This window comes from Babylonia areolata, chromosome 21, assembly GCF_041734735.1.
Source record: "Babylonia areolata isolate BAREFJ2019XMU chromosome 21, ASM4173473v1, whole genome shotgun sequence".
NCBI classification, from domain to species: domain Eukaryota; kingdom Metazoa; phylum Mollusca; class Gastropoda; order Neogastropoda; family Buccinidae; genus Babylonia; species Babylonia areolata.
In genome coordinates this window covers 10,793,039-10,803,116 of record NC_134896.1, presented here as the reverse complement: position 1 = coordinate 10,803,116, position 10,078 = coordinate 10,793,039, and the positions used below count along the sequence as shown (strand labels likewise).

At 43.5% G+C, this 10,078-nt stretch overlaps 1 protein-coding gene across 3 annotated transcripts in view; it reads left to right on the top strand.

The window, feature by feature from the left end:
• Positions 1-6,355, top strand: part of LOC143296093 (uncharacterized) — a 10,411-nt gene extending 4,056 nt beyond the window's left edge. The window contains exons 2-5 of one of the 3 annotated variants that reach the window (XM_076607857.1): positions 908-990; positions 1,445-2,029; positions 4,839-5,083; positions 5,420-6,355. In XM_076607857.1, the coding sequence (XP_076463972.1) occupies positions 1,711-2,029; positions 4,839-5,083; positions 5,420-5,467 (612 nt within the window). In that variant the 5' untranslated portion in view covers positions 908-990; positions 1,445-1,710 and the 3' untranslated portion in view covers positions 5,468-6,355. Of the gene's footprint in view, positions 1-907; positions 2,030-4,838; positions 5,084-5,419 lie in introns of all 3 variants that reach the window. The other 2 variants (XM_076607856.1, XM_076607855.1) reach the window with 2 other exon arrangements.
• The last annotated feature ends 3,723 nt before the right edge of the window (positions 6,356-10,078 follow it).

Sequence of the window (10,078 nt, the reverse complement as noted above, 5' to 3'; positions counted from 1 at the left end):
TTCACACAGAGAAAGAAATCTGTTGTGGTAAAAAAAAAAAATATATATATATATATATTTTTTTTTTTAAATACAAATAATTTATGCCTGCCAGCAAATTCGTTCGTCCATGCCTGTTCAAACAGACCATGCTTCGTCTGACTGAGTTCCTCAACTTGTCAACTGTCCATGTAATGTATGTGCTGGTGCCTCTGTTACATATGTGTTTTTGTGTGAATGTGAATGTGTGCGGGTGCCAGTGGGCTTATGTAAGAGTTGTGGAACGTCATGTTGTTTTTGTCCAGTCTTGCCTCTGCAGTGTGCTATGCTTGCGTTTGTTTCATCCATTGCCTCCACTGAAGAGGGGTTTTTTGTTGTTGTTGTTTTTTAAAGAGTTGGAGTGGGGGGTGGGGGTGGTACTGAGGAGGGTACAGACTGATTAGTAGGCAGTGGAGACTGAAACCTCGATCGTTCCACCATCGTTAGTCCTGGTGAACCTGCCAGTCTTCTTTCAGGCTTTTGTTGGGTGTTTTTTGTTGTTGTTGTTGTTGGTTGGTTTTGTTGTTGTTGTTGTTTTTTTGTGGTTTTTTTTGGGGGGGGGGCTTTTCTTTTTTTTTTCTTTTTTTTTTACGTGTATTCAAATTGCACAGTGTCAGTTCAGTATTGGATCTCCGGTTCAAGTGCGGCTAAACGGGGAAGTGGTGTGTGTGTGTGTGTGTGTGTGTGTGTGTGTGTGTGTGTGTGTGTGTGTGTGTGTGTGTGTGTGTGAGTGCCGGTGAGAGTGTGTGTGTGTGGGTTCCAGTGGGTGTATGGGTGTGCGTTCACTATAATTATCGTTTAAAATGTGTTGCACATGTAGGCTTGCCTATTAATGACTGATAATTACATTGTGACTATACGAAATGCATTTTTTACGTTTCTTGTGCAGATTCAAGTGTTTGTTTTTCCACCACGGCCGTTTCGGCCCGTGACAGTGAAACACGGGAATAGCAGCATAAGAACAACAACAGTGTATGTATAAACAGATCTTGTAAGAATACCAGGAATAATCAACCGCCGTTACACATGGGATAGTTTATCATCTATACTCCAAAGAGCCCCCCTACAACATTAAAAACAAACAAAACACACAAAAAAAGAAAGCCAGTAATATCAGTGTTGTCAGCAATGTTAGCCACGAAATAACCAACTACGACTGACAGCAGTAAGTTACAATGATCAGTCACTCTGCACCATAATAGCACAATAGTGAAGACAGACAAAACGCTTACACCTCGCCTTACTGAGTGGTATCCTGAGAAGAAAAACAATAAAATCAGAGGTGATATCAGAAAAGGGCTCTTTAGTCAGCAATAATTAACTATAATAACATCGATATCAACAAACAACATGAATACCCCACACACACATCCACATTCACTCCAAATAAGTACCGATAACTCTCAGCAACAATCCTCCGAAGCAGACGTGAAATCTGGCGACTGCGCCGTCGACAAATCCCCCGGAGAACCAGTCTTCTATCTGGAACTCGACGATAGGGACACAAGCTCTCTCAGCGGAGACGACGCATCAGCACAGTCCTCCAAGACAAAAGTTTCAAACAGGAGCAATTTCAACATAGGAAACGATTGCGGCAGACACAAGAACACTGCGCAATGGACGTTTGACGAAGCAGCCTCGTTCTCTCTTGGATCTAATTTTGACAATCAGCAAGCAAGACACGGAGACAATATGACTGGAGCTAACGCACACGGACCAAGTAATGAACACGCAGTCACTAGTGCTCAGGCATCACAAGGGTGTTTGAAGACTCCGCCAAGGTCAGCAGTGCCTGTGGTCGAGAGAGCCAATTCTTCTCCCTTGAGTACAGTGTGCAGACAGACGCATTGCAACACTATGATAGTTCGGTGCCAGGTGAATTCCCACGACCTGCCTGTCATGCAGCTGTCCTCGTCGTGTCCCGCTGCCTTCAGTCCCCGATGGACCAGGGTAGTCACGCCTCAAGAACCCAGGTCGTCTCGGCGAAGTAAGGCTGGTTCACATGCCTCGGGTGAGTAGTGTTGGGGATATTGTATCCTCCGTACTTCGAAAGGGTCAAAATTATTATTTTTTTAATCCAACTTTTTTTTAAGATTCAGGAAGCATATTAATTTCATTGCTGTATTGTCAGTCGGTGGGCAGATTGACAGATTATTTCTTGCTCATATCATATAGGTCTGCTATAAAGTATGTGATGTTTTTCAGGGTTTTGAAATGACCTAGTGTGTTGGTGTGTAGTCCTGTCTTGTTTGTTTTAGCGTATTTGAATACAACATAAAGCATACAAGTGATGAATATAACTCGATAATGTTGAGATTTTAAATGGACATGATAATTGTTTTCTTGTTATCCCCACCATGTTGTTCATAACTGATTCGATGATGAGTGTGAGGAATATAAAGATGCTGTTGGTGATTATTTTGATGACAACGACGACGGTGACGATGTTGCTGATGACGACGGATATCCCTTGTATCGTTAGTTACGGTTTGGGTCATGTGTAGCGGAGAAAGGGTGTTGGTGTTGGTGACAGGATCATAATACTCATCAGTTTCATGTTCAGTTATATATATATATATATATAGAGAGAGAGAGAGAGAGAGAGAGATGCGTAATGGAGAAATTACAGACCACATGATATATAATTATACTAGGTGCATGTTTAAAAAGGAATACTGATTCATAACGAATACATGCAAAACACCGCTTATACAATTCTCAGAATCTTTCGCCTGTGCGGTGACAAATTTCAGACTGACATGGTTTTTTTCTCTGTGTGTGTGTTTTGTGTGTGTTTTTTTGTGTGTTTTTTTGGTTTTTTGTTTGTGTTTTTTTGTTTTTTTTTTTTTTGTTTGTTTGCTTCATTGGGGAAAAAAGTGATACTTGTTTGCTACAAATATAAAGATCTCAGACAACAATACAAACCATGAATTACATTATCAGTGCTCGTTGCAAACGGTCCTGCGCCGCGCATTTATGTCATTGTGTGCGTTGTGTTCGAGCGGGCGGGCGTGCATGCATGGGACCATGTATTTAGAAGGCAGTCATTACATGTGGTCTGTGTGCCAAAAATAGCTGTTACAAACACATGGGCAATTAGTAGCTGATGTTATCCAGTTGCGCACTGTGTATAGTACTATGTGCATAGTGTTTGGCTCAGAATCCAGCTGATTAAAACCGTGTTTACAAATAGATTGATATTGTATATAATCTTGACACAAAAGAAAGAAATAGGCTGACGGAAGAAATGGAAAACCGTGTGTGTATGTGTGTTGGGGGGGAGGGGGGGGGTGTCATTGTGTGTGTTTTGTGCGCGCGCGCACGGGCAGACGGGCGTGCGTGCATGGGAGCATGTACTTAGAAGGCAGTCGTAACAAACGTTTTGACACTGTACGCCAAAAATAGCTGTTAAAAACACACGAACAGTTGGTAGCTGATGTTACCAAGTTCCGCACTGTGTAGCGTGTGCATTGTGTTTGACTCGGATTAATAAAGTGTTTACAAATCGAGTGATACTGTATATCTTGACACAAATCAAAGAAGAAATTGGCTGACGGAAGAAATGGGAAAGATTGTGTGTGTGTGTGTGTGTGTGTCTGTGTCTGTGTTTTTGTGTCTTTGTGTCTGTGGCTCTTTGTGTGTGTGTGTGTGTCAGTGCGCGCGCGCGCGCACATATGTATGGGCACATGCCTTTTCGTACGTGCGTGTATACGTGTGCATGCGTGCGTGAGGCCGCGCGCGTGTGTATTTGTGAGTGTGTGTGTGTGTGTGTGTGTGCATGCGTGCGTGCGTGTGTACAGTATGGCAAGGAGAATGACGAATGGAATGAATGCTGAGAAATGTTTTGAGAAATAGGAGAGGGCAGACGATGAACGCAATTTAGCGGAGCGGGTCTGGTCTTTACAATGTATAATTACTATCTGTGATTAAGTGCACGGTGTTTAGGCCATGGCGTTGAGGGGCAGAGCGGAGTTGAAACTGGAGAGCTTGTGTGTGTGTGTGTGTGCGTGTGTGTGTGTGTATGTGTGTGTGTGTGAGGTGAAAGATAGATTTAACGTGTTTTTTGTTTGTTTGTTCTTTTCTTATGAAAAAAGAAAAAAGAAGTGCGTTTGTGCCTGTATGTTCTTATCATTGACATTTACATGATCAGTCATTGATGCATATCTGAGCAGCCACTAAGATTTCACCTTTGAGGGATTAATTAAGTGTTAACGCATTGTTTAAAAAAAGAAAAAAACAACAACGAAAAATAAAATAAAAGACAGTACCCCAATATATGGGACATTTAGTTTTCTGTATTTTGATGATGATGCATGACGATAGGAGTGATGAAGATGCAGCAGTGGGGGTCCGTTTAAGGTTTGGGATTTCATGGCAAAGCAGTGCTCTCATCGTAGATCCCGGCAATCAACCAGACCGAAGAGATAGAGACAGACGCAGTGTTGGCCAGGAAACTTGACCTGAACAGCACTCCTAAAAACGCATCCGATGAAGCGGCCGGATTACCCTTAACTGTGTGGGCCCAGTTTCCCCACTAAATGAACACATTGCACACTCTCCACAGGGTAAGAGCCGGCCACGGGCCCGGGGGGGGGGAGCCGCCTCTGATGGGGCTGGAACCCATGTCCACCTAGTCGTCAGTCCATGGCGTTAACCACTTCGCCACGGTGTCTGATTCATGACTTCTTTTATATATGATATTAACAGTAATAATGAGTATATTAATATATTAATGATAATTAAACAAATTGGCAAATAGAAATAAAAACAATTTAAAAGACAACAACACTGTTCTGTCCCATGTTCCTCCATCGATGCAGGAAGGAAACGGAGACACACGGTGGCCTCAGCCATGCACATGGCGGCCGACCAGCGACACCTGCACTGTGACACTGACCACTCGCTGCAGCACGACGTGTCGGTCTTCCAGCAGGGGGGTGCAGAGCGGAGGAGGGAGCGGTCCATGTCTGACTCCGAGCTGCAGCACCTGTTGATGAGGGAGGTGGGCCGAGAGCTCAGGAAGATGAGCGACGACTTCCACTTCCTGAAGACTGGCGAGAGGCTGGTGAGTGGGGTGGACGGAGGACTCGGAGGGGTGTGCGCGGGGGGCGGGGGGGGGTGGGGGGGGGTGGGGGTTGGAGATGAGGAATCTGTGTCTACGCGTATGTAAAAATGATTATGATGTATCACTCACTGACAACTGACGGCTTTCTGATATATTTTTTTCTACGATGAAAATTGATTTGTTGGGTTGTTTTTGTTGTTGTTGTCTGTTGTGGTAGTTTTTGTTTGTTGTTTTTTTCTTTAGGGTGGTGGTGGTGATGATTTTATTCATTCATTTATTTATCTGTGTGTGTGTGTGTGTGTGTGTGTGTGTGTGTGTTCTTTGTTTTATTTCCAGACGACAGTGACAGAATCAGAAAGCGAGGACTCGGACGACGACATATAGGACTGAGGACCTGTCCTCAGTTCTTCTGGATGCTGCTGACCTAGTTCAGTGACGTAGACCTCTGCGTCAGTCTGTGAAAAAACACACAGGCCAGGCCACACCACTTCGTTGGATTCCACAACAGCTCAGTGATTGGGGAACACAGGAGTTGTCTGCCCTCTTTCTTGTCGGGGTGCATAACCACTTGGCCACAGCTCCACACAATCTTTGACAGTCGTTGATTCAGCAGCAGGTCTTTGATGATAGTATTTTCCAGTGATTTGAATGCCATTCTGTTAGAATTTATTTTCAGTCACCAAAAATATTTAATGTGCTATAATGTGCGTCTATTTTATGTTTTATATATATATATATATATACACATATATATATATAGACCTGGAACAATCTGGCGAAAGTTCTGTGTGGCGCCCCAATGTCCCTTCAGAGTTAAAGGAAAGGAAGAAGAATGAGATGTATATATATATAGGTATTGCCCTTGAGCTGACTGAAGAATGCTGAGGGAAAGTGCATTTGGTTCACTGCATACAAGGATGTTTGGGATTGTGGCATACCTGTACTGTATCCTAACAGACTGTTAAACGCACTGAGAGAGGGGTGGTGGCGGGGGGTGGGGGGTGCATGAATTTTATTTGTGGCATTAGTGAGGCATTGGTTTGACTTCTGATCCAGTGTTCAGCAGTTATCAGGGTTTGAGGCCTTGTGTCGGCATGGTGTTGCGTCCTTGGGAAAGGTACTTGACTCTGATTTTCCTCACTTCACCCGGGTGTGAATGAGTACCTCACTTCAGTTGGGGAAGTTTAAAATGGCGGAAATGCCCCCAACCCCCACCCCCATCCCTCCTTCCTGTTTCGAGTCCCCACACCCACCCCTCACCAATAAAAAAAACAAAAAAAAACAAGAGAGGCAAGGCCTTCAAGACTCACTTGTGATAAATTAAGTCCCCTAGCATTAATTACATAGTAATTTCTCTTTTTTACTATCTGCACCAAAACGTTTGCAAAATAAATAAAAATTCCATGCTTAGCAAAAGAAGTTCCTGTTTGAACAAAAAATGATAATAATGACTCCTCTTGTTGTTGTGTCAGAATAAGAGGTCAAAGTGCCAAGTTTAGAGAATGCAAAAAATATAAATATAACAGTAAATGCAGCTTGCATATAATTAGGCTTCTTTTTTCATTTTTTTGTGCCCATCCCAGAGGTGTTAGGCTTCTTTTTTTATTTTTTTGTGCCCATCCCAGAGGTGCAATATTGTTTTAAACAAGATGACTGGAAAGAACTGAATTTTTCCTATTTTTATGCCAAATTTGGTGTCAACTGACAAAGTATTTGCAGAGAAAATGTCAATGTTAAAGTTTACCACGGACACACTAAATAAGTGCTGGGATATGAATTCACTGTCCCGATGGCCCTAAAAGGCTGTGGGACTATCAACCCAGCCTTCCAAAGAGTCGCCCTTTGCAGAAGGACCTTGACTTTGACATGGCACAACCGAACAGCAGAACTGGAGGAATCTGGTAAAAAGTTCTTCAGTGCGGCGCCCCAGTGACTCTGCGCATTGTCACGGGAGGAGAAGCAGCAATAGAAAGAAGAGAACAGCCACACACAGTTCATCACACTGAGGGTTGTCATGGGAGGAGAAGCAGCAATAGAAAGAAGAGAACAGCCACACACAGTTCATCACACTGAGGGGAAGTGGTGGTGGAATGTCAAACAGGAAGATGAAGTCTTTTACGTACTCATGTTTTTGTGTTAAATCAACAATCCCACAATCCAGACACGGTTGTGTTTCTTTCAGTCATATTATATTTTCTGTAGTAGTGATTTGAGCATTTTATGAGGAAGGGCTGAAGCTATCAATTATAGATTCTGGGAGAGGTGCTAACTGTATGAAGGGGGTGGGTGCCCATCTGCAGATTGCCTTGTCGCGGGAAGACAGCGATGAATAAAATAAACGTGTGTGCTGTATGGGTCAGAATGCATCCGGTACGTTTTGGTGGGGTGGTCTGTTCTGGAACTACACAGGCACGTGAAATGATTATACTAGCACAATTTCTGGTCAAGGGAGGTTAGGATTGAGGACATTGTACTGTTGAACGTCTAGTCCTGTGTTTGATAATGACAGAAGAGGGATCGAGAGAGTATTTTGCGCGTGTACACGAGGGCGCGTGGCGCGCCACTGTGAGCACATATTTCTTTATGAATATGCGTGCATGTGTGTGTATATATCTGTGTGTATGTATGCGAGAGAGAGAGAGAGAGAGAGAGTGCACGTTTGTGAATGTTTGCGTGTATGTATGTGTGTGAGTGTGTACATATGTGTGTGTGTACCTTTTACGACAGAACAAAATATGGGGACTTCAATTTGATATGACATAATTATATTCTGAAATGTGCCATTGTTCGACACTGCAGTGTAGTTACGAGACTGCGTTTTGAAACAGTTCAACAACTTCACAACCCCCAACAGTGATGTCGTGAACCAACATGATCCAGCACTGCCGTGATGCAGTTCTACTGCCTGTGTTCAACTTTACAACATATTGTTGTGTGTATAGTCCGTCTGCAGTAGTTTTCTTTTGTTTAGTGCCCTAGAATTCGGATCAGTTTTTTTTCTACATTTCAACGATGGTGAATAAAGATTGGGATGATCAGTGAATATGCTGCTATGGGGGTACATTTAGGTTTGGGACTAACAACTTGACAAGGATGTACTCTCATAATGATATATCCTGGCGTCAACCAGACTGATAGATACAAACAGCTACTGCGCTGATCGGAATTTTAAACAACACACCCAGAGACGCAACTGTGATGGCCCTTAACTGTGTGGTCCCAGTCTTTCCATTCGAGAACATCGCCACTCTCAGCTCTGGGTAGTAGCCGGCCACGGGCCGAAGAAACGCACCTTTGATCAGTTGGGATCGAACCAGCGTCCTGCCTGTCAGGCCGCGACAGCTAACCACTTCGCCAAGGTGACTTATTGTTTGCATTGTCTTGTGCTGTGGTCTTGTCAGTACATGACACAGAGCCCTGGGTAGCTTCACAGTGCAGTCTGTGTTACAGGACAAGTGGTCAACGATTGTTAGGTGTTACTGCTCTCTCTCTCTCTCTCTCTCTCTCTCTCCATATGAAATATGAATATGCCAAAAATCATGGTGCTTTTGAAGCTAGCGACACGATAATGATTTGTTTTGTCAATAAATATGTATGAATAAACTATTGCGTTCAATGCCTGGGAAGATCTGTGACGTGATGTGTGTGTGCGTGTGCTACCGTGTGTGTGTGTGTGTGTGTGTGCGCGCGCGCGCGCGCCTGTGTGTGTGTGTTTGAATGATTGGAAGAATAATTCTCTCTTCCTCTCTCACATTCGCACAGTCGCTTGCTCTGAAGTAGATACAACACACACACACACACACACACACACACACACTGGTGCCTCGCAGGTAGAACTTTGTAATGAAAGGAGTGGGATGAGAAATGTCACAGTATCTGTTTGCAGTCAGTGCGCGAACTGTTTTATTGTAGTGTTTACTTTCTTCAGTGATAGTTTATTGAGTTTTGTACATGTAAAGAGCTTTAAGCTCTATTTGACAGGGAATAAGAGGCTGAATAAGTGTTCATTAGCAGTAGTGGTTGTAGCAATAAATTGCAACAGTAATAGTAGTGGAAGAGCATTCCAGCAAGCTTTTCTTTGTTATGATTCAATAAAAGTCAGCGACGACACACCAGGAGCAATTTCTCTGTCAACTGCATTCATAGCGATACAGCGAACGATTGCCTCTGAGACTCATCATTATGTGCCAGAGATCGTGATATAATGAAACCATAAATAAATTAATGATTTTTTTTTTTTAAACATCGAAGGGAGATAGAAAAAGAGATAGCAATTGTGGTCAATAGTTGTGCAGACTCGGTAGTCGAGGAGTCAACTGTCAACAAACAACTGCCTCCAAGACGCATTCGTGGGAATTAGTCTGCCGTGTGTGTGTGTGTGTGTGTGTGTGTGTCCAGTGACGCATATATAATACTCGTACAAGCGTGCCTTCGAACGTACGTTGTGTTCTAGTGAATGAATGTCAGTGTGTGAATGTGTATGTGTGTGTACATGCGTGTATGTACGCGCGCTTGTGTGTGTTTTTGTATGTCCATACTTGGACGCGTGTGTAGAGTCACGATATTTGCGTGCAAGCGCACATGCCTTTGTGTTTCAAAGTGTGTATCAGTAGCGGGCGTGCGACTGCGTGTGTGTGCGAGTGTTTGTGTGTGTGCACGTACCTGTGTGTGTGTGTGTGTGTGTGTGTGTGTGTGTGTGTGATGTTTCTCTTCTTATTCGTAAATTTTCCTCAAAACAGATGGCAACAATACATAGAAAGCCTCACGAGACCTGCCCGTCCAGAACAAACACTGAACAGCTGTCGGCTTAGCTCAGTTGAGGTGAAGTGCCTGGTTTGGACGAAATAAAAAGACATCTTTTGTGAGCTGGCAAGGCGCGGTTCACGTAAAGTGTACACTTTGCATGCTTGTTCATGGTCTCTCTCTCTTTCTCTCTCTCTCTGTCTGTCTTTCTCTGTCTATCTGTCTCTGTTTGTCTCTTTCTCTCTTTCTCTC